We start from the raw sequence: 23,990 nt of genomic DNA, 5'->3' as shown, positions 1-23,990 counted from the left end.
AACAATTTTATTTTGAAAATTTAAACACTGCTTATTTTAAAAAGAACTTTTGCTGGAGATAAAATTTGCATGATTTTTTTTAGTTAGAAAGGTTGTTGCAATAATTAAGTAATGTCTAAGGCTCCAATTTTTTTTTTAATTTTATATTTAATAAGATTAATAAACAATAATAAATAAATAAGTTTTATATTAAAAAATTAAAAAAGTAACTATAATAATAATTAAAAAAATTTAAATTTGAAATAATATTACAGCAAATTAAAAAAGAAATTAATAAATACAATAATAATTAAAAAATAATAATTAAATAAATTAATTTTTTTTACAAGAATTTTTGCAGGCCAACAAGATTTTGTCTTGGCCTGACCCTATAAAAATTTACTTAAAATAATTTAATACTATTCTTAAAATTTAAAATTATTTTATATGGAACTTACTCTAAACGTCTCCCCATTGCGCAGTTTCTTCTGCCTGAGCTTCTCAAGTGACGGCGGCGCCACGAACACGACGTACGGCTTCAAGTCGGACGTCCGCAAGATCTTCAAGGACTGGGGATGTAAATTGAGGACGCAGATCTTGCTCGAGCTGACGACGCCTCTGATGGCCTCGAGACTTGTGCCGTAGTAGGCGCGCTCGTACTCGCCGTGCTCCACAAATTTCCTCGACACGATGTCCGCCTCAAATTGCGCCCTGCTGATGAAGTGGTAGTCCTGGCCGTCCGCCTCGCCGTCCTTCTTCGGCCTGCTTGTGTCTGATGAGAAAGAAAATTGCGTTAGTGATTCTATTAAAATAGGGTGAAATCAGAACTAACGGGGAATGGCTGCAGCAAACCGCTCAGAATCCTCCATAAGTCTCTGCCTCAACTCGTGCCGCCCAATGTTTGGAGGTCCGATCAAGACAATAGGCCGTTTGTGGTTTGCTTTAGGATAATAGAGCGCTACGTCTTCGTAGGTTAGAATCTCGTCTGCCTCATAATCTGCAATGCCATTTATAAATGTTTATAAATAAAATCCAATTCAACTATAAAAAGAAGGAGATCTCCACTTTTTTTTAGAAATTTTGTACTTTTGATTTTTTAATCAACAAAATTGGAGAAAACCTATCTAGCAAATTGTGTAATTTGTGTTTATATTCAGAGTGTTTGTGTGCAAAATGTGTTTAAAATACAATATATACAGGTGCCCATCTCCAGTTCAGCGTTATATTTGTGCAGATTATGAAGCGCCTCATAATCCACAATTTTGGTTAGTTGAGCGAGAATAAAATCAGGAGATTACGCACCGTCATTGGTATTGGTACTGTACAACAAGTACCCACCATCATTGTAATTCGCACTATAGGGCATTTTCTTCTTTTTCTTCTTTGTGTTCTTTTTGGCACATAACAAAGTCCCGCCCTTTTTGTTTTTGTCCTTGGTTCCCTTGTCCTCGATGATGTTCTGCTTCATTGCCTCCCTTCTGCAAAGTAAAATAAATTAATAAAAAAGGTGCAATTAAAAGAGGTTCATTTTTTATCTTTTAATTTAATTTATCATGCATATTATAATTCAAATATAGAAAATTTTTAATTAAAAGAAAAAATAAATTTAAAAATAAGATTATTAGTTATAATCGTATTTAAATTTTTTATTTAAAATAATTTATTAATAATTTTTTTACAATTTTATTAAATAATTTTATTTTATAATTAGTATCTTATTTTTTTTTTATTCATAACAATAAATTGATAATTTATTTAATCTTGATAAATACAATTTTAATTCTTTTATATACGTAAAATTAAATTTTAAAATAATGTTATTATTTAATATAAGAAAATATAGTATTTGATATTTATTGATTTATTTAATATAAATAGTTTTAACTTATGTGTTAATTTTATAGGAAAAAAATTACATAAAAAAAAGTTTAATCTTACTGATGTTGGAAGGCTCTGCTTGGCACCAAACCGGCCAGGGTCTGGTCCTCCTCTCCTTCTCTGTAGGCCTGCCACCAGTTAGGATCTTCCTGGCTAATGATGTGCAGAATGTCACCCTTCTGGAAGCTGATTCCGAGCTCCCTGCACGGAATGTAGGGATCGTCCTCAGGGTCGTAGTCAAAGTGAGCCTTCATGTGCAACTGTAACCAAATAATTATTGCATTGAGCAATAAAGTAATAAAACCACAGGCAATTTCCCTACCAGAGTTTCTCTTGCCGGCGGCTGAGGGGCTCTTGGTTCTCTGTTAGGCACTACTAGGAAGGTGAGCGTGCCAGTCATACTGGCCAAAAGGTCGCACACCTCGTTGACAGACTTGCCCCTCATTTCGACGCCGTTGACCTCGAGCACCTCGTCGCCCTCCCTCAGCAGTCCGCTTTTCTCCGCAGCACCGCCTTTGACGATCCTGCCGATCACTACCGAGTCGCCTTCGTTTCTCACCGTAGCACCCTGGTGAAGATTTTATCATCTCAGTAAAATGAACTTTGAGCAAATTTCGAAACACTCACTAAAGGTTCGTTGGTTTTCTCGATTTTTACAATTTTTATATTGTCGTCTGTGTAGGGTGGAGCTACAGGGATGGTTTCCTCTGCTGGCGGCGAAGGCATCCGGGGTGGCGTTGGACCTGGCAGGCGCTTGGCTAGAATGTCGTGGGCAGTCAGAAGTCCTTCCAGCTCGTATCTGGTCAGGATCTCGGCGAGCTCAGCCGCGCCCGGGGCTGCGCACGGCTGGAGTGCTTCCAAACACTGCAGAAATTTTTATTTTAAAAACATAAAAACTGCCAAATTTCATTTTCATATACAGAGCGTTATCGCTGTTGTTTAAATATGCAATAAAATTTGCATTTATTATCAAAGATTTAATCAAGTCTCCAAAAGATTATAAAAAACTTTATCTCTATATTGTGCTCTAATTGTGAATAATTTCAATATACGCTTTAATTTTTCTTTCAGGCATGAAATTGATAGTGTATAGATGCTTGGAATGAATTTTGGTCCAAAAATTCCTGTCAATTTTTAGATATGTAAATACTCGATTAATTTTCAAAATTACAGTTCAAATTAATTACTTGGAATAATTTAACACTTACATCTCTAACGACGGTTTGCGAATCAGCACAGGTGGGTGTGGGCAAAGGCGTTGGGGTTTTGTGGGTGGCGCAGACCTTGTTGTGGAGGGCGAGCGCGCGGCCGAACTCGGCGCTCAGCAGCAGCGTCTGCACCGCCGCCACCTGCGCCTCCATGCCGCGACCATGCTTGCGCAGAAGGGCGCCTAACCTTTGCAATGCGGCTGCAAGTTCGCTGAAAGCTGGAAAAAAAACGGGAGGCAAAGGTTATGTATGAGATCGAGCCTGACAATGAGAGTCGAAGTCTGATTCGAGACTGTTCGTTTCGGGATGAAGGAGACAAAGGGACGGAAAAATAAGAGAAGGGTTCATTGCGATTCAAATCACGCACTTCCGCCCAAATCTATTGTAGATCTTGGGATTCCTCGGGCATGAATCAACAACGGGAAATTCTCAATAAATTTAAGTAGCTGAATAAAAATATTAAGATAATAAATAAATCTAAAATAAAAATAAAGTTAAATATAAAAAAAAATGCTGAATTTCTTTCCGTCATTTTCAAAAATCCAGTTAAATTTTGTAGCGATTTAAATTTTTTTCCTTTGATAAGAATATAAGTGATTAAGAAATTGAGCTTTGTCCTCATCAAAAAAAAATGTAATTTGTTTGACAATAGAAAGGGTGCAGACGTAATATCATTTTTTTCCCAATCTTGATGCTTATTTCAAAGGTACTTACTGACGATCTTATGCAATGAGTCAGAGGTGATGTCTGTGGTGGCGACCACTCCGTCATTGTCCTCGGTGGACGAGTAGCCGTCATTGACAATTCCAGAAGGCAGCTTGGGTGGGGGTCGACTCTCGAGCGCTTGCAGCTTTCGCGAGTCGCGCATAGACGAGCGAAGGAACTCTTTTTCTTGTGCAACGCGGTCCTCATTTTCTTTTCTTCTCCTCAGGTCCTCCTGAAATCAAAAATCAATAATTTTAATTATTTTGATAAATAATTTACATATTTGAAAAGATCTCAAAATGGTCCAAGAACTTTAAATAAATCATCAAAAAATAAAAAATGAAAATTTGTATAAAAAGTTTGAAAAGCCGTTTTTAATTGTCAAATATGAATCAGAATTAAATTCATTCCCGTAGATCAATCGTCTTTGGAGGAAATTAAAAAAATCACATAGTATTAAAAAAAATTCACAGCAAATTGGGAGACGCGCGAAAATCTCTTAATGAACACGGGCGAGACGGGGATGGGCGGCAGCGCCTGCAGCTGGATCCAGTGGATCTGCTGGGCCATTCTTGGTGCTCATCTGGCCGATGATCGCCAAGGACTGACGCGGTCCAGGGCGCATCCTGTCCATCCCGCCGGCCCTGAGCGGAGGAAATGGCCATTACTGGCGTTCACTTCCGCCGCGCCACCAAATGCCGTAGCATAACATGCACGTTTTAATTGTGCACGCTTCAAAGGCGCCGCTGATTTGACATCCACAATGCACTTTCGTTTCCCCTTTCGACGACCCACAACCGTCGCTCGCGTTCATTGTCCGCTCAAAATAAATACTCGTCATATCCTAAATAGAATAGCTGACCATTAAAAATTGAAATAAAAACAGGATTTATTTAAATTATTTTCATGAATAAATTAATGATTATTGAAATTTAAAAATGGACGTCTTGAAAATTGTTTAAAAAAATTGTAGCAAATCTAAAGAAAGAAAATCTGTTACCTACCATTTTAATTTTAATACATTTAATTAGCAATTATTTTTTCCTAATTTTTATTCCACGATTTTTTCTTTCTGTAAACACGGTCAACTTGGAGGAATTGGAGATAATCCTGTGGCTAACAGATTTGCATTCCCAAAAAAGCGTTTCATCCTTTCATGCACCGCTAATTAGGCTCGCAGCGAGAACTATGTGTGCAAAGCGACGCAGCGATGGCACGCTGACCGGCAACAAAAGAAAGAGCCTGTGTGAAAATGTCCACGGAAACGTCTTCTTCCCACGCACCGACCGTTTCCAGATGAGATCAAGCGCCGATCACGCAACTTTTTAGGAAAAATTTGTCCACGCACGCACGTCAAGATCAGCGATATAATTCTTGTGGGAGAGATGAAACGAATCAAAATGAATTAGGAGAACCAAAGCATCAAAGCTAAAGCTGTGCCCAAAAAAAGTTTCAAAATAGATTGATTTACAATTTTGTTTTTGTCAAATTTTTTTATTAATGATCTTTGAAGTGGAAAACAACTGCAAATATTTTATCAATCTTGTAATTATTATTTATGCAATTTAGTCATGTAAACCTTATTTATTACAATGAAAGAACAAAATTATTATTATTATTTATTTTTATTCTTCTCATTTGCTATAAAAAAATTGAAATTTTATGAAGAAGAGAAAATCTTTAATACAATAAATTAATTTATATTTTCTAAATAAGTTTATTATTATTTAAATTTGAAAAACATAAAAACATAATTATATGTGTAGCAATAAAATATTTATCAAAAAAATATTTGAACATAAATTAAAAAAAAAATCATAAATAAACAAATAAAGAAAATGCGGTATTCATATACATTGACATGTTTTTTTCTCATTTTGCTTCCCACGGATTCCATTATTTGTTTTTTAATAACAGGAGCAGAGGGAAGGTTGATTTAGAAAATTCTGCGGGGAAAGATGTAATTTTTATCATATCAAGGACTGCGTTGTAAAGAAACTGAGTTTACGTATGAAGCTGCAAAACTGCAATGTTAAACAAATTGATTGTAATTTTGTATTTTCCCCCCATTCATAAAAATCAATAAAATTTATGAAATTCTAGTTCAAGGTTTGAAACGTTAGTTAGGTTTTTTATTCTCTAATTGCACGGTGTGAAAAACTTCTTTTTTCTCCGCGTCTAATTGAATTGCGGCGTCACTCCACGTGACTCTGGCGGCGCCGCGCGGGTGGGTCGTCGCGCAAATCCTTTCTGCCCCGCCGTTTTTAGAACACCAACGTGGACATGACACACTGCGCGCGGACAGCCGAATATCGCGCGCGGCAACAGGAGGAAAGACCGAGAAAAAAAAGCATCGAACCACCGCTCATTCTTTTTTTATAATCGGCGTCGCACGACTCGTGTATGGTTTCGCTGAAGAATGTTCCTACTTTGCCGGTGCCATGTGAAAAATTCAGAGTTGAATAATATTTGCTAATTTGCAATGCATTCGAATTAATTTTCAAAACGCTGCTCATTGTCGGGTGCGTCGACTACAACCCATGTTTGCTCGATGGGAACAAAAAGTTTGTTTGTATTGAAATCAGATATTTATGCAAATGGAGTTTGCGTCCAGCATGGAAACCGAATGGTTTGTTTTGAATATTGAGCGTTAATATTCTATCCTCCGCATTGTTTCCGAATTTGAAATTGTAATCGGCCAGCGGCATCAGATGTGAATTACGATTTCCTTCACGTTTGAAACGGTTCACGCAATCCATTTGTCTTTTGATCCGAGCAGGAAGGATGCAACAAAATTAAATTAAACCGGTAAAAGCCCTAAAATGAAAAAAAAAAAAAATAACAATAATAATTGAGAATTTTTCAATAGGAATGTGAATGAGATTTCCAAAACATGTAATTTTCTTTGTTTCTTAATTTGTGTTGAATTTTAAAAGCATTACAATTTACAAGTAGTAAAAGTTGAAGGGAAAATCTATTGTTCAATTGAACATATTTTTTATTATATTTAAAAGCTCGTCATGGAGTATAATAATTATATAAAATTAATTATTAATATAAAGTAAATTTCTAAATATAAACCACTTGCTTGACATAATTTGGAAATTAATGAAATAAAATATAAATCTTTAATTATATTTAAAATATAAAAATGCATTCAAAATAAGTTAAAATGATAAAATCGATAAATAAAATTTTACATACCACTTCTTATATAATAAATTATAAAATAATTATTTTATGCATTTAAACCTTCATTTATTTATTGTATATATTTATTTATTCTCCTCCATGCAATGGTAGATTCATTATTAAATCATGGATAAATTTAGTGAACTTTCTGTAAAATTGTAAAAATTGTAGGCCTCCTTTTTTAAATTTCCCTGGCAGCTTTTTTCAAACTCTCAGATTTCGGGGTTTGAGAGAGTGGTTTCAATTTTCAATTTAAATTTATGTCGGAAAACTGATGAAATATATTAATAACTTTTTACGTTTTAATTGGTCAAAATTATTCAAATTTTCACTGCGTCTTGTAATGAATTTGATGATAGATTATTTGATTTTTTCTACTCCTTCATGAAAGTCTTCAACTCATATGAAATCACTTAGATTGTTTTGAAGATTCCTTTTTTATATGAAGCTACAATTTAAATCTAATTTCATTAATATTCGAACTAATTTTTAGGGAATTTCTTTTGTGGAGCGAAACAAAGAACTGCAAATAAAGTTTGAAGGAGATATTTTGTGTGTGTTTCAAAAACTTTGTCATTTTTGGTAGAAAATTCTGAATTTTTAAATGAAAAAAGGGGTTGCATCTGACCTGGTACTTGCGAATGCTCTCCATCTGCTCTCTCGTTGGTGTTCTGTCCGAGGAATTGTGCTCGGCGGCGGAGGCGGCAATCACTGGAGGCGGAACAGGCACAGCTCTGGCGGGCACTTGAGGCGGGGGCGCGCGGTTCACCAGGCGGCCGTCCTTCTCGATTCGAAGGTGGTCCCGCGGCGGCGGCACCGGCTTGCCGGGGACCGCGGAGGCGGCGGGGGCGGCCGTGCCGTTCGTGTTGGGCGCTTGCAGGTGCTTCGGGGGCGGATAGCGGGGCGGCGTTTTGGTGCGCGCGATGAACGTGTCCGGCACGTCGACGGCCATCTCGCGGTGCGGCCCGCCGTGCTGCTGCAACTCGAGCTCGTACTCGGCCACCATGTTCATCATTATGGTCTGCGCCTGCAGGGCCTGCCGCGCCGCGAAAGACTCTTCCTGGCTCGCCTGCTGCTGCTCCGTCACGCTTCTCCTTCTGCAATCACAACGCAATGGACACATTTTAATTTTTTGATACATTTTTCAAAAATAATTTGAGTTAATTCAGATTTCTACTTAAAAATTATTTCCTTGCTTTCTTTACAAAAGATATAATATCATCATGTGTCTTCAGACTGAAGAAAATCAATAATAAATTTTAGCCATCTAAGTTTGGAGACTTCATTTTTTTTTAAAGTTACATTTATTTAAAAAAAAAACTGCATTCTATAATATGAATTTTTTTAAGTGAGTAAATATTTAACAATTAAACATTTAAAAGGTATCAAATCATTTTTGTTTTTGATTTTTTTTTAAACGCATAATGATAAAATAAATAAGTCTAAATATTTTGCAAACTTAAAGTTAATAAAAAACCAATATAAAATTATGAGTAAATGTTATAATTTTCTCACTTTTAAACTTAATTTTAATTCAATTGTTTTTAGTTTTTTATATATTTTATTTGCATATTTTTTTATTCTTATGGGAAATATCAGGATTACCACGGTAATAATAATAATAATAACTATAATACAAAAGTAGAAATAATCTACAAATAATTCAAGCAATGAGCCCACCAGATAAGACTAAAATATAAAATTAACATTTTTTCCTCAAGTTCGTTTCTTAGTATGATATCAATATTTTTGTGTTAAGTGAACTTAAATAATTTTCCATTCACAAATTAAGTTAAATTTAATTGTCTTTTAAATTTGAAAGCAAATCTCCCACGGTTTTTGTAATTATAATTCACATTCATTAAGGTAAACAAATAAAAAAATAAAGCGTGAATGCTATTTATTCTCAAACATTATTCTTTTTCGTTCTACTAAATAAATTGGCAGTATTTTTTACAACAATATAAGAAAACCGGTGTCTGTACTGATTTTTTTAGCTCCGCAAATCTTTTTCTTTAAAATAAATAATAGAAAAAGTGCCCTAAATCTGTCAAGCATTCATATAATCCATTTGATGACTTTTCGCAAAACCATTTCATCAACCCCTAACGAACCACATAAGCAGCTCTACTGACTGGCGGCTAAGTAAGCCGATAAAAAGCGGTGACGAAGCACAAACGCGTGTAACAACAAGTCAAAATCATCGGACACCACAGCCGAATGATAATCCAGCTGGAAACAAAGGCTCTCAAAATTTGAATACAAACGCGAGGTCGTCGCAGGGGCAACAATCAAATAGAGATCTCGGGCCGAGAAACGACTCTCTCGCCACAAAACACAAAACAGACGCGCGGTCTTTCCACTTGCGACGGCTACGCCTCTAATTATTGCTCTTTGTCATTAATGCGCGCCCGCGTTTTCTCTCCGCGCCTGATTATTCTCTCACTCTCGTTGTACAATAATATAATTATTTTCCACCGGCAGGGCCCAGGTCGGAATAAATTGGTGAGGCTCGAGAGAGCATTTTCACCCACGGGATTTGGCAAGGGTTCTTGGAATGCAGACGAGGAAAACTTTTCAGCATCAACCAAAGGCAATTTTATCATTTCATTAGTTCACGAAAGCCTTACTTTGATATTTTTTACTATAAAGTATAAAAAAGAAACACTTTTGTGGAGCTCATAGGATGCATGATAAGATTTAACAAATATTTGAAATATTTAATCAGTTAAATCGTGATTGATTGGTTGGGTCCAGTAATCTGGCGGAGGAAGTAAGAAAAATGATCAGGATTTAGTTTGAAGTAGATTTTCCTCAAAGATGGACTTTTAAAAACCCGAATAAAAGTTAATATCCGTTATAAAATGAATTTAAAAAATTAATTTTGTAAAAAATCTCCCTATACATAATTTATTTCAATTTCAGAGCTCTCAAGGAATTGGAAATTTTTACACTATTTTACAGAAACCCATATAAAAAAATAAAAAATATGGGAATAAAATCAATTTTAAATGGACGACTTTTCAATAAGAGTAAAATTTTTAGCCCTAAAATATAAAAGAACGAATTAATTGATATCAAGTTATTAAATAAAATATAAAAAAAAGATTCTGCTTGACCCAAATTTCAATTAATTTCCTTACTTTCGCATTGCGTTATTAAAAGTAAATATTTTGTTTGCAAATCAGACCTCAAGAGTTTGGTCCTGGCCAGGACGACCTCCTTGACGTTGCGCATCATCGGACGATAATTGATTCGCGGCCGAAATCGGCCAAAGTCAGCGGCGCGAGAAGAGCATGTCACTGCGCGCGTCAGCAAATAACACTGGCCACAATGGAGCGAGTGTGGAATTCTCTCTTTAGTCAGCAGAACAGGTGATAAGGAAAATATTAGATGTGCACACACTCATGAGCGGCGATATCGAGCCGCTATCGCTTTCTCGCCACGGCACGCAGATAAATAAAATTAATGCGGCACCAGTCATCTGTCAGAAACCGGCGGCGGCGACCAGAGTTAATTGCGGAGAGCGCTCGCGTTATACGAGAGGCGCCAGTTGTTGCAAATCAGTAAAAAAAGTATGTAATTGTGCTGAATATGTGCTACTTTTCTATAATGTTAGTTTAGACGATTTTAAAATACAAAAAGTAAATAAAACATAATTAGTAAATATCTTAATAAAATACAAACATATGAATACATTATAATTTAATTTGTTTTTATGTTATTTTTTTTTAAATTTATTTTTTTATTTATTATAACATTAACGTTGAATATTAACAATATTTGGAATATTGACCCTTTAAATGTGGTTCATTAATTAAACTATACTAATATGTAAGTTGAAAAATTTTAATTAATATAAATTCCTATTTTCCTGTCAAAGCCACAGAATATTGAATAAATTTAAATAGTAAGTAAGCTTTGGTTATGTGTTCAAAATTGTATTATATTATAAATAAAATTTGAATGTAATCTATAAAAAATACACTAACTGCTGACGTAAATTATTAATAACAAGAGGGTGTGAACCCAATCTATGTCAATATGTTGAGGATTCGTGTTAGAAGCTTAGAATTTGAGTTTCTGTGCTGAAATTCAGTTCTTTGAACAGCAGCAGTTTTAGTTTGAGAGAAAAAGAAATCAATTTGAGTGAACAAACACGTTGGCCGTTTGCAATTTCATTTCCGAGCCGTGCCCGTGCATTAATTTCCGTTTTGTCCCTACCTCAATAAAGTTTTATTTACACACACGCTTCTGTAAATTTGAGCTCTGCAAGGTTCAAATTAAGGGCGGTGCACGGCAAAAATCAATTGCACGTGGGTTTTATCGCTGCGAACACCTGGCGTTTTGTGATTCACACGAATATAGGGAGGGGGTGGATATTCGTGACAACAAAGCGTTTCGCCTCCCCTCGAGAAATAGATCTGAGGAATCTGACGAAGAAAATAAAGAGAAAAAAACTGCTGTAGCCACGAAACTTTCAGAAGCCAAGGAAGAATAATAAAAAAATCATAATAGTTGTCGGTGGTTTGGAGGCAGCAGAGGCGTGATGTGCTCAAGAGCAATAAAAAAATGTATCAGTTTTGCGAAAATGGCGTTTGAGTGTAAAACCGCAAGAGGAAATCAGACAGAATATTGTATAAAAATAAACTATAAGCTGAGCTAAAATTAAAATAAATATTAAGTGCTTAAAATGAAATAAGTTTAAAAATAAAAATTAAAATAACAATTACAATTGTGGGCTAAAAAATACAAACAAAATATCAGGGCATAAATTTTAAAATTTTATAATTTTTATTTTCAAGTTTTTTTTTAAATTTCAATATAACTTTCAAGGTGAAAAAAAATTCTATTCGCTCTTTCAATAGAATTGATGGTTAATAAAATTAGCGATTTCCAGATATTAATTAATAAAATTGATGCAAAGAAAATGGATTTCTCAATTAATCACAGCGGAATGACGCAGAGTCGCTTTCTTCGGCTTGCTCGAGTGATTTACTCCGGATAATTTAATGCTCGTCGGACAAACATGTGTAAGTATAAATATCTCCAACAATAAGAGGGAGTTGGTTTATTGGCGTCCAGTAATAATTACGTGTTGCGTACGAATGCAAAGTGCTAGAGCTAATTATGTTGCTAGAGCTCTCACTTCTCGAGCAGACCTCGTTACAACTGTTTAAAATTCCTCGCCGCCGCCAGTCAGTCAACCGTCCGTCGAGCGGAATCACAATAAAAAGTCCACATTCCGAGCCGCGACTTTTTCCTAGTGCGAAAAATAAATCGTGGAAAAATTTCAAACGGTACCAAAATTTTCTCAAAGGAAAAAAAACGAAAATTAGGATTTGTTTTCCATGCGAGGAGCCAATGAACCTGACAACGGCCTTTCGTCTTTCCATTTCCAAACTCGTCCGAAACGCACCTTGTTTGGGAGGCGCGCATTATATTATTTTCGGGGAACGCCAGAGCCATTAAGATTTCCAGCGTCGGATTTTTCCTCCCGAAGGTGAGGAAATGAAAAAAAAGCCCTTCAATCTCGGTATTAATTTCAAAACGGAAGCCGCACTGCGGTTTATTTATGGATTTAATTTCCGACGATGCATGTATTTGGAATTTTAATTCAAGAGAATTTGTGTTTCGTAAGAAAAAGGAGAATTTCTCAAGAGATTTATTAATCGTTTTGAAAAGTGCAGTCGGCGCCTACAGTGCTCGCGGCTGCGATGATTAATTCTTCAGTAATTCGATCCACTCGACATGGAAAAGAAGGAGTCGCGAACCCTCGGAGAAAATGATACAAATGTTTCCAAACACTCCCCATTCCGATTCACGAAAATCAATGGAAAATTCAATAACCACTCTCGAGAGTTCTTCAGAATGACACGAAGTTAAAAATTTATTTATTCGAAAAAATATTTTTTTTTAAATATAAATTTTTTTTAAATTGATTGAATTTTGAATTGATTTACCCGTGCACCTGCGGCGGCCTCCTCTTGCACTTGGCAAAAAGCGTGGACACGAGAAACGTGGTCATCTTGTGGCCGGATTATTGCACTGGACAGTCAATAAACGGCACAAACCATAGGTCGGCGTTCAGCACAGCACACGACACTCGGGCATGGCGAAAAACGGCCCCAATCGCTCCAAACTTTGGGCAAAATAAAAAAAACTGGCGAGCGCGCACTGGCGATAGTGCGAGGCTGATCGGAGTCGCGGCCTCACTGACTGCACCGCGCACACGAACCGAAAGAGTCCGTGGCGCCTTGACTGGTAGACTTGCCCGCCCTCCCCTCTAAAAATCAAACTGCTGCACCTGACGTGGCTACGCGCGAGGTACTCGCGGGGCAGTGCACAAAAATAAAAACGGCCACTTTATTCAAAATTGCAATTATCGTTTAAATAGAAATTTACTTTACATTACAAATCTTCCAAGGATTTTTCGTAATCAAGAATTTAATTATTTAAAATTAAACATAAATTTAAAACGCACTTATACCATGGCATTGGAAGGGCTATGTTGAGGTTTATTTTGTACTTTTCGATTAAAGAGATGTATTTGAGAGGTATATTTTAAATTTCTAAATTTGAATTATCTTTTAGATATTCTCTTGGTGAGAAGTCTTTGATTTTCTTGCAAAATGTGACCTCAAAAATAAAAATAAAATCCGTTTAAAATATCTTAAAACAAATAATTACAATAATTAAAAATAATATTATAATTATAAAATAAAAATAGAGTTTAAATTAAACATTTTTTATATTTATTTTAAATGTGCTGCAGTTAAATTAGTATTTTACATATTACGGACTTGAGCAACTTGAGTTTTTTTTATATAGGCTTGTGTCACTGCCCGACAGGTACACTCGCGGGTTACAACCCACGTGCCCGCCGCGTTGGGGTGGCAACGTCGCAAATACCTGCCTGCTTTATCTCGACGACTCGCTGCTAACAACAATGGTTCGTCGGCCCAAGGGAGGGTGGATCGAGACCAACGCGCGCTCCTTTTTTGTTTATCTCCGCAGCCCTTCTATGCCATTGTTTGTTTATTTGTTTGCATTCATTGAAGCAACCAGTTTCGAGCCGGAAGCGCGCGCGTAAAACTCCGCGCTAATTTTCGTTCTTTCGTAATCGCGAATTGATGATTTTTGCGGGAGAATTAAAAATTAAATCATTTACTAAAAAGGAAAGTGTCAACCTTCGTTAGGCGTTCGCAATTAATTAATATTCCGCAGGCAAGAAGATGGCAAGAGCAGCGCCAACGGCACGTCTTGCGAAACACTGGAAAATTTGGCTTCGACACTTTTGAGGCCTCTCGAGTTGTCACGGCGAAATTCCATCCAGTCAGCCAGTTGCATGATCGATCAATCAATGAGGAAAAATATGGGGCTCCCTGATGAGGGTGAGACGCACTCACTCAACAACCAACCCTTGAAAAATGCAAGAGTTGACTGAAATTAATTAAAAAATGCCAGGATCGGATTAAGCGGAGAGAGCTTTTAAAAAATTGTGTGAAAATTTAAATACTAGACGATTAGCTTATTAGATTTTGATTTCTGGTTGATATTGAATTGATTTTTCAAAACGTGCATTTGCAGCCACTCTTTGCGTTTATTGGTTATATTTCAATTAAAATATTATTCTTGATTCATTTATATTAGGTGATTTTTAATAATTGTAAACATGCTCTCTAAGTCAAACATAATGCTATTTTATAGCCCTTCTTCTATGGAACTATGGAGAAAGGGAAAATATTTAATTATATTCAACTATCATTAAATAACATTGTGTGGTACTCCCAAAGCCGGTATCAACAGCAAATCATTATCAAAGTAATAATGAAGTATCAATAAAAATAAAAATATTAACAATAATATATAAATAACAGCTTAATTCATTTAAACAATTTTAACTTAAAATCTTTAAATAGTCGTTTTTAAAATTGATTTAAATAAAACTTTTATAAAATTTTAAGCATTTTTAATTAGTCCTAAATTACTAAAATACACTTCAAATTAATTTTCTCTTTCCTGTTTCTATTGTCTCACGATAAGCGTCGTTTGAGCGAGAGAAGCTGCCAAACTACACGTCTTTTTTTTTAAATTCCAAACGCGATGATATATTTCCAGAGGATGATTTTCCCTCGAGAAAACGCGGCTTTTGACTTTTATCGTCGAATATATTTTCGCACGCGGCGTTTGGTACAAAATATTAGACACACGCACGATCTTTCCCAAAGGTCGGTCAACTTCCTCCCGCACAATGGACAGACATCCTCGGCGAGAGCAAACAACAGCGAGGAATGCAGTTTGTTGTGAGCTTTATGGATTGCAGTTTGCCAGGGCGGGGTTTTTTCCTCTCGATTGCATGGGCGCAGAGGCAAAGGTGGTTTTTTTCTTTCTCGCGGCGCGTCTCGGCCGAGAGAGAGAGACCGACCGGCGTTGCCACTTCTCGCTCAGGTGTAATCTCCGTACCTGGCATTCCTCCGTCAACAAGGTCACCCCATCCTCCTCCGATCTTTCTCGCCGCTTTCCCGTCGTCGTCTCTCTCTCCGTTCCGTTGCGTGCGATGATGGCGAGTAAACTCAACTCTTTCGCTCAAACTCCCGCCGAGAGAGACTGTTTTGCCTAATTAATCAGCAGGCGAGTCGGGCGAGTCTCTCGCTCATTACGGAACGGATATTTAAGAGTGTTTTAATTTACGTCCGAAAGTAAATGATTGAGAATTAAAAAATAAATCTCCAGCAGAGTCGAACGATTAATTAAGTAACAAAAATAGAAGAGAGCTTTAGAGGAGGAAAATAACTATTTCAGAGGAAAATTGGTTCAATAAATTTAATTCAATTTTATAATATTTCAAGAGAGAAATTGTTTGATGAAAAAATAAGTTTGTTTTAAGCACCAAATAGACACGCTTCAAGATAAGATTATTTTATAATTATAAGGAAATTAATGCGAAGTTTTTCTTTACAAGCGATTTCTAGCGAAATCTTGTAATTTGATACAGATTTTCAGTAATGATCCTAGCAAAACAGCATAAACTGCATACAAAACGAGGAGAAATTTAGGGGTTTGCTCTATTTTGAAATATTGCAGCCATTAATTAAAGGGTAGTTTTGACCAGTTTTGACTCCTCAAATACATCAATGAGCGAAAAAGTAAAGAATTTCATTATTTGACTTTGTCATATATAGACAGAAAACCTCATCTTAATGTTGTTCCAGTTTTTTTTTTAATATAAATGTGTATGTTATTAAGAATTTTTGTAGACAAAAATTCTTTGTAATAAATGAATTTAGGTAAATATGGGTTAGGAATTAAATTAAATTACATTGAACATTTCAAATTTTTATTATTCCTTTACTTAATTTTAACGTAATAATCAAAATAATATACACTGTCTTTTTTATCATTTGCTATCTGCTTTAAATGTTAAAAATTTTTAAATAATCGCTTTAAAGAATGAGAGCTTATGCAATTTCTTTACAACCACGTTGTGCAGGTTGCATTTTTATCCGTTGTGGAGCCAAACGTGCAATTTCTTTTGTCTTTTGTAAATTATGCGTTAAATTAAATAGAAAAATGGCTTCGTTTTTTTTTTTAAGTTGAGAAAAAGGATAAAATAATATTAGAATTCGAGATGTTTGATTTCATCTTTCACGACCGTTGAGATTTTTCCTCCTCTGCTGGGAACCTCCAAATTAGCAAATCGTGCGCGTCGAGTTGCGCGCCTATCAGCGGAATCACGCAAAAATTATTAATATATAATTCTCTCTCGCTGATATCGACGCGGGGACGAAGCCATAGCGCCAAATGAAAACAATCGCTGACCCTGACCATAGGTTTTGTACACGACTCTTGCATTATTAGCGCCGACCGCACAAATGGGTCTGCGCTCGGTCGCTTATGCAACAAAATGAGTATAGAAGGCTTTCGTGGCGAGTGTCGGTGCCCCTTAATTGGAGTGCAATTTGCCGGCTTCGCACTCACGCGTGCCCAAAATCGTCGCTCAAAAATTCTTCCGGCGCAGAAGGAATTTTTTTCTGGAGCTAATATTGACAAAACGTACAAAAGCCTTTTCTGGCTCTTCCGCTTTAAAACGGAAATCAATCGCGGAGTGTGTATTTGTACAACAAAAAGCTGACTGCTCGGATTTTGTTCCCTGTTAAAAGAGAGAGAGATGAGGCTAAATCAGCCGCGCATCCCAACCACGGTGAGACTCTTATCAGTAAACAAACAGGACAACGGGAGGTGCGCGTGTTTGCATTCACATAGCCGCGGGAAAATGCAGGAGAAATAAATTTGAATTAAACGTTTTTAGTCGACCTATCTTTGCGCTTGTCAACCTTCATATTTATTACTTTAATTTTCGATTTCCACTCTGCGGAATGCATTAAATTTTACAGAGCGGAATGAAATTAGAATTTTTGATCAATTTTAAAGGAATTTAAAATATTTTAAAATAAATTCATTTAAACTATTAAAGGAAATTAATAGTTTATCCAGTAACATATTATGGAATTAAAAAAAGGAACAATAATTAAATTTATTTCAACTACTGCGTTTTTCATTAAATAAATTAAATTAATGAATAAAAACGATCTAATATGAATTGTACGATTTTGATGAAGTAAGAATATTTTTCCAAGTGAAAAGAAAAGCCAAAGATAGTTTAAGGCTGTTTTGGGTTTATTTAATGTGTAAAAATTCAGCTTAATTTCGTTTATCTTGTACAATTGAGTAAAAAATTTAGGTTCATTTGTATTTTTCTATTAAATTAGAAAAAAATTATTAAAAAATGTCATTCTAATCAGTTTGATCCAATTAAAATAACTGAGATTTTCATGACAAACTTTGCAATCACAATTTTTAAATTAATAAATAATTAAATAGTTCTTCCTACCTTGCGGTGTCTGGGATGGGTGACCTGTTGACACTGGTTCTCTCGACGATGGCGGTGGTGCGCACCTTGTTCAGGTCACAGGACGGGGTGGGCGAGACATCTTGCGAGCCGATGAGCTTCTCGGTGCGGCCGTTGTGGTAGGGGCTGCGCGACACTGACCTCGGGGTCGAGGTGCCTCCGAGCTCCTGCTTCAACTCGATCTCCTCGCCACGCGAATCCTCGCTGACCAGATGGTGGCCGTTGACTTTGGCCGTGCAGGTCGCGCTCTCCGGGTCGGACGGCGCGATCGAGGTGTTTTGCTGCTGCGGCAGAGAGGTCACGTAGATCGGACTGCTCTCGATGAAGCCGTTCAGTTCTTGCTGACTCGAGGTGGTCGGAATTTGATTCAGCTGCGGACACAACACGCACGCATTCATGTTAGCGAAAATATGAACCACTCGCCAAGGAGAGGATTACACTGGCGAGGTGTGAAAGTATAAGTTTTTGACCCGCCGGCACATGCGTTAATTAGTGGCTCGTGCGCTACTTGCGGCTGCTTTTGCACACATTTCAATTAGTGATCACTTAATTAAAAGACCGCTTTTAGAGTAGCTGAGACGAAAATAGCATTCAAAGATTTAAAATACCTTTCAGACGTTCAATATAAAAACAATCAAATTAACACTTTTTTTAAAAAATTTATAAAATATTAATATTTTTTTGTGTGCTTTTTTTAATTTACAAAATAAATTTAGTGATGTAAAACGAGGCAACCTCTACCCATTTTGAGATTCATCATACAAGAAAAAAAATCAAAATTTTATAAATTAAACATGAAATTATATTTTTGTGGTAGAATTTCACGATCGAGGGTTGATTCATGGTGATTTGAATTTAAAATCGGCTTTTCCTCGATGAGTTTTTGTGAGTTGTTTATTGTTTCAGAAAAAATATTGTTTTTTCTGAAACAATAAACAACTCACAAAAACCCATCGAGGAAAAGCCGATTTTAAATTCAAATCACCATGAAATTATATATAAGATTAAAACGTATTTTTTTGGAAGTGAAGAACTTGGGCATTTTCCTTGTTGTATAGAATTTTTATTATTATTGCAGCGCGTTTGCTCATGAAATAGGTACTCAAATATGCTAGTTTTAAGATTTTGATTTTTTTTGTTAAAAATTTGATTTTTTACCTGTAAATAATAATTATTTTTTTTTATTAAAACGTATTTAAGCCGTTTTAATCTGTTAAAAAGTAGTAATTTAGATTTTGACAAAGAATATTATCTATTTAAGATATTTTTATAAATTATAAATTTAAATAACAGCTTTATTTCCTGAAATTTGTCACTTTTCTTGTAACCCGAGGGAGTTTTCACTGCTTTTTTAATATTTTTTGCAGGTGAAGAAATAATCCTCGGCGCCGAAGATCGAACCTGACGTGTGTATAATAAAAAGCAGAATAAGGAGCGCAGCGAGTTGTAAAACGTCTGCCAGCAGGCATAAAAAGCCTCATATCATTATCATCCTCCCCCACGAAAAGCAGCACCAAAGATGCTTCCGACCAACCACACAGCTCAGAAGAATTAATTAGATAATTTCATCCTGTGCCTAAATTGGTTCGAACAAAAAGTAGCGGCGTAGGGTTCCGTTCGATTTGGCATTAGAAGATTAGAGAACGGTAATTAAATTCAATTCTGAGAATGAAAATCAGACGCACTTGAAGATAAAATCTCTGCAGCTAGGGCTATATATAGACAGGTGCGTTTGGGAAGGCCGGGATGATTCCCGAACAGAGCGAGCGAGCCCGGAAGGAGCGTGGGAAAATTTTTCTATTTTATTTGTGAATCTCTTGCACGCTTCTTTGGTGCATTCTTTGCTTTTTCCTATGTAGTTGTGTGCATTTATTTTCGTCGGTCGGATTATTCAAGGAACGAGAGTGTATATTTTTTGTTGAAAATAAGTGCCACGCACACTGAGGCGTGTAATTAAAATTTGAATTTTGTACGGAGCTCTCGAATTGGTCTTTTTATAACTGGATCTCAGCTCTTGGACACGAGCATAAATAAATTGCTGTTTTGATTTCCTAACACGATCATAGATAATCAAATTACATCGATTACATCAGAATAACCAAATTAAAGTGAGACCGTTTTTTCCGTTTCTTTTTTTTTTATTAATTATCTTTTAAGAAAATTTAATGCGATTTGATAAAAAAAATGAATTATCTGGTCAGCTATTGTTGACGTCAGGTTACAATGACAGTGTTTTTTCAACAATGGAGGTAAATTTTCCAATTGTTGACCACAAAGATTGCAAACTATATACAATTTTTAAGTCTCCATCCTCTTTTCTGGCAAAGCCAAATCAAGTCTTCAGCTTAAAAAAATGGGCGAGTCTTCCAACAATAGCAGAAAACAGCTTTTAGTGTTGAAAGGACTTAATTTCACTAATTTTAAGCAAATTAAAGAAAACCTACGTCAATATAACATTCATCACGGGTCAAGATCAAATGAGTTAATGTTAATAATGCTTTAACATTATTATGGAAAGCCAGACTAACTTATATTGTTTGAAAATTTTTTTATTATTAAAATATTAAAAATAAAGTAAAAAATTTCTATTTCTATTGTTTGTAACCATTATTAATTAAATAATAAAAAAGTATATATATTTATTTATAAAATTTGTATAAAATATTTAAATTATATTTGAAAAGATAAATTATACAGAAAACTTTTAAAATTTAATATAATAACTATGCTTTTTTTGTAATAATACATTTATGACAAAAAAGTTTTTGTGCCTCGTGAATTTGCATTTCCTCGAGGTAATTTAAAGAGGAAACGGCCAGGATTTGTTATTCCCTCCGGCAGCAGAATAGCAGGCAACACAATCAACGCACTCGCCATTCATTCCATTCTCGTGTTTGTCTGCACGTTTTATTCTTTGCATTATTTACCTGTTGAGAGAGTTTGGTCATATCCACAGGCTTGATGCGCTTGAGGGCCGAGAGCCTCTCGAGCCTCTCCCGGGCCTGCTGTTCCACGGCGATGACGAACGCATCCTGCACATTGCTGTTCTGGGCGAGATCGAGTGCTGCAAACAGAAAAAAATTCGTCGTTAGTAAAATATTCTCTGTTATTATTTTAAAATCTATCGCTATAAAAAGTCTGTTTTGATGATATGTTTTTTTTTTTACGAAGTTTTCCCTGAGCACGTTTTTATATGCTTGCGTTTATTTATTTTATTAAAAATAATAAAAAAAAGGTGAATAGAATGTAAATCGAGAACCAAAGCAAATACAATGGAATAATAAATCTTATTTTTGAAAGAAAAACGAATAATTAGGCTCGAATTTTAATTGAAAGGTCATTTTGAAGTGCAAAAAGAAGAAAAGTTATGTTTTCTGTCTGATATTTATGACAACATTGGTCTTTATTTCATAGGCAATTTCTTGTAAACATATTTCATAAAAATAGAAAAAAATCTGACCAAAATCAAATAATATATTTCTGTGAAAATATCACAAAAATTGTTTTTATTCTCATTTTACTTGATTTGTGAAACTTGTAAAGAAAAGCAAAAAAAGTCTGTTTTCAGATTAATTAATGCTTACATTTATCAAAAAATTAAAACCAAAATGACCTCGAATGGGAAAAATTAAAAAAATTTAAAGGGCTAATTTATTCCTTTCCCACGAGAATTTAAGACCGCCATAATTTGCCAATGCATGAACATTAGATTAAAATTAAGCCAGATTATTTGGGATTTGAACGCAACCAGGGTGGGGCGGCGGCGAGGGTAGGCTCCAGTTTTTCGGGGTGAGAGTGCTTTTGTCCCTAGTGGTCCTCGGCACGGCTGCTGTTGCCTTTCGGTCGGCGGCGGCACAACGCACGCGCCCGATCGAGTTATTGGGGCAGTTAGCACTGCGGCACAGCATCACTCCCTGTTCCAGCAGCACGGGCGGGGGTTGGCGCTCTGCGGGGGGCGGCTCGGGGTCCGGCGGCCCCCCGCACACGCACGCTCGCAGCAAGTCGCTCATTTTGCCAAATGCAAGCAGCTGATCTGTGTGTTTGTGTTTTTTTTTGCTTTCCGTCTAAAAATAAACACGCTTCATTCTGCACCGCGTCACGTCAACGAAGGAAGAGCGCCGACGGGGCTGTTATGAGTTTTAAGACGTTTACTAGCTCGTTCGGAGTCGAGTTTTACGGATTATTGAGACTTTGAAAGAGACACTTTGGGCCTGCGGAGCCATCAAATTTAATAATAAAAGCTGTGAAGGAAGCAGCATTTTTTAAGGACACAAATAAAGATTGCCAGGAAATTACAGTTTTCAGATAAAAAGTTTTTAATAATTTCTTCCATAAGAAAAGGTTTTTTTACCTTTGAATAGAAATTAATTTTAATAATTACTCAACTTAGAATCATATAATTTCGTGAAATCATGAAATATATTTACTCTGCAATTTGGATTAATTTCATTTAAAAATAAAATATAATAAGGGAAATAAGTTGTTTTTAAAGTACAAATATATAATTTATAAATATTGATGTGATGATGTGTCGAGCAAATTCAGTGAATTTTAAATCAACAACCTTAAAATGACGAATGACTCGTTGAATAAATAGTATATTATTATTTAATTACAATACTACTTAGATTTTCAGTTACAACAGAACTATCTTAATATATTGCGTAAATTTGTAAATTATCAAATATTATATAAAACATTAAAATAATAATAATTTAACAATAAGTAAATATTTTTTAAAAACAATCTTATTTATAATTTTATATTATTATTTTTGACTAAAATTTATATTAAAAATACATTATTATATTGAAAACTGCTAAATTAGAATGTAATGCCACTCATTATAAAGTTTTTGTTTTTTTCTTTTCTTTAAATTTCATTCTTTTAAAAAGTAGGACAAGCGTAAGAAGGCTTAAAGGAAAAGTGCACATCCGGTTTTGGCCGCGGCTGGAAAAGAGCAAAAGATGCAACCCGTGCACCAGTTGGATGCAAACATCTCGGCCGTGTTCCACATCGGACAAAAGCAGCTTGCGGAAAAAAGAACCAGTTCAAAGCCGCTGCTCTCAGACAGCTTATGAATGTGCAATTCCTTTTTTTTCCAAATGCAGACTGCCCGCGAGTCTCGCGCGCCCCGCCGGTTGCCTAACAATGCAGGCGCTCCAGCTGCACTGCGATAACAATGAATGCAACTTTCAGCCGGCAGTGTAATTACCTCTAATGGATTCACACGTAATTTGCTCGGGAGAAAAATAAAACTCTTACGACAGAATGTAAAGAAATAGATCCGGGATGCGTAAAAATGGCGTTTTACGGCCCAGAAGCTTCCAGCACTTAAAAAAAGTCTGCCTTGCTGAAAAGCTGATGATTTTAATTTAACGACAGTTTCTTTCCGATACTGAGTCTAAAAGAAAATAAACTTCGCTAATTAAACTATACAAAAAGTTTCATTTGTAAAATTTTAATTATAAAAAACATTTTTTTAGCAGATAGGAGTCGTTTTTTTTATTAATTGAACTCCTTTCCAGGTAAAGGAATGGAATTAAATTAAAAATTACACACTGCGGTTGTTTGTTTGTATCTGGCAGACAAAAGGGCGTTGTATAATCTCAGTTAGCCTTGGCGTGTGTGTTTGTTTATTATAAGCCTGCGTTTTACAACCTCAGCAGTGCGAAATTTCGCAGTGGTTGCGCGCAAAATGCACCACACTTGACTGAGCAAAACAACTCGAAATAAAATAAAAAGCCACTAATGAGTTGAAAAACCTTTTGATCTCACTCGGTGTTTCCGCGTTATTTGCAGCCGGTGCGAATCACCCGTAATTCAATTTTCGCTTTCGGGTCCACCGACTCCAAACAAAAGCCGCACCGCCGAGTGAGATTTCAATTTCGTTCACTCTTCTGAGAACACATTTTTTTTTTGGCGTTTAATTAATTTATCAAACAGTGTGTTTCGCAAAATGGTTTTAATACAAAACAGCGGAGGTGAATTTTTGATGAATTACCAAAGTTGCGGTCGCTCGAGTGCAGCAGTTTAATTAGTTATGCGGAAATTACGCCGCAGCGACGCGTTAGTTAATCAAGCTGCTGCGAAAGAGCAAAAAGTACGTAACGTGC

General features: G+C 35.8%; 1 protein-coding gene across 2 annotated transcripts in view; it reads right to left on the bottom strand.

Annotated features, from left to right (window-relative positions):
• The window catches only part of LOC132201699 (protein PALS1), a 93,757-nt gene that overhangs the window by 3,228 nt on the left and 66,539 nt on the right, over positions 1-23,990 (bottom strand). Inside the window, exons 4-14 of one of the 2 annotated variants that reach the window (XM_059628069.1) lie at positions 20,802-20,938; positions 17,857-18,245; positions 7,591-8,059; positions 3,780-4,002; positions 3,066-3,283; positions 2,485-2,721; positions 2,180-2,425; positions 1,918-2,117; positions 1,318-1,457; positions 812-976; positions 438-751 (exon numbers count right to left, since the gene is read on the bottom strand). In XM_059628069.1, the coding sequence (XP_059484052.1) occupies positions 438-751; positions 812-976; positions 1,318-1,457; positions 1,918-2,117; positions 2,180-2,425; positions 2,485-2,721; positions 3,066-3,283; positions 3,780-4,002; positions 7,591-8,059; positions 17,857-18,245; positions 20,802-20,938 (2,738 nt within the window). Of the gene's footprint in view, positions 1-437; positions 752-811; positions 977-1,281; positions 1,458-1,917; positions 2,118-2,179; positions 2,426-2,484; positions 2,722-3,065; positions 3,284-3,779; positions 4,003-7,590; positions 8,060-17,856; positions 18,246-20,801; positions 20,939-23,990 lie in introns of both variants that reach the window. The other variant, XM_059628068.1, reaches the window with a different exon arrangement.

Source organism: Neocloeon triangulifer, unplaced genomic scaffold (genome assembly GCF_031216515.1).
Source record: "Neocloeon triangulifer isolate White Clay Creek 2 clone unplaced genomic scaffold, ASM3121651v1 ptg000014l, whole genome shotgun sequence".
Classification (NCBI taxonomy): domain Eukaryota; kingdom Metazoa; phylum Arthropoda; class Insecta; order Ephemeroptera; family Baetidae; genus Neocloeon; species Neocloeon triangulifer.
Note: the sequence above shows the minus strand (reverse complement) of the source record. Positions and strands in the feature narration are given on the sequence as shown.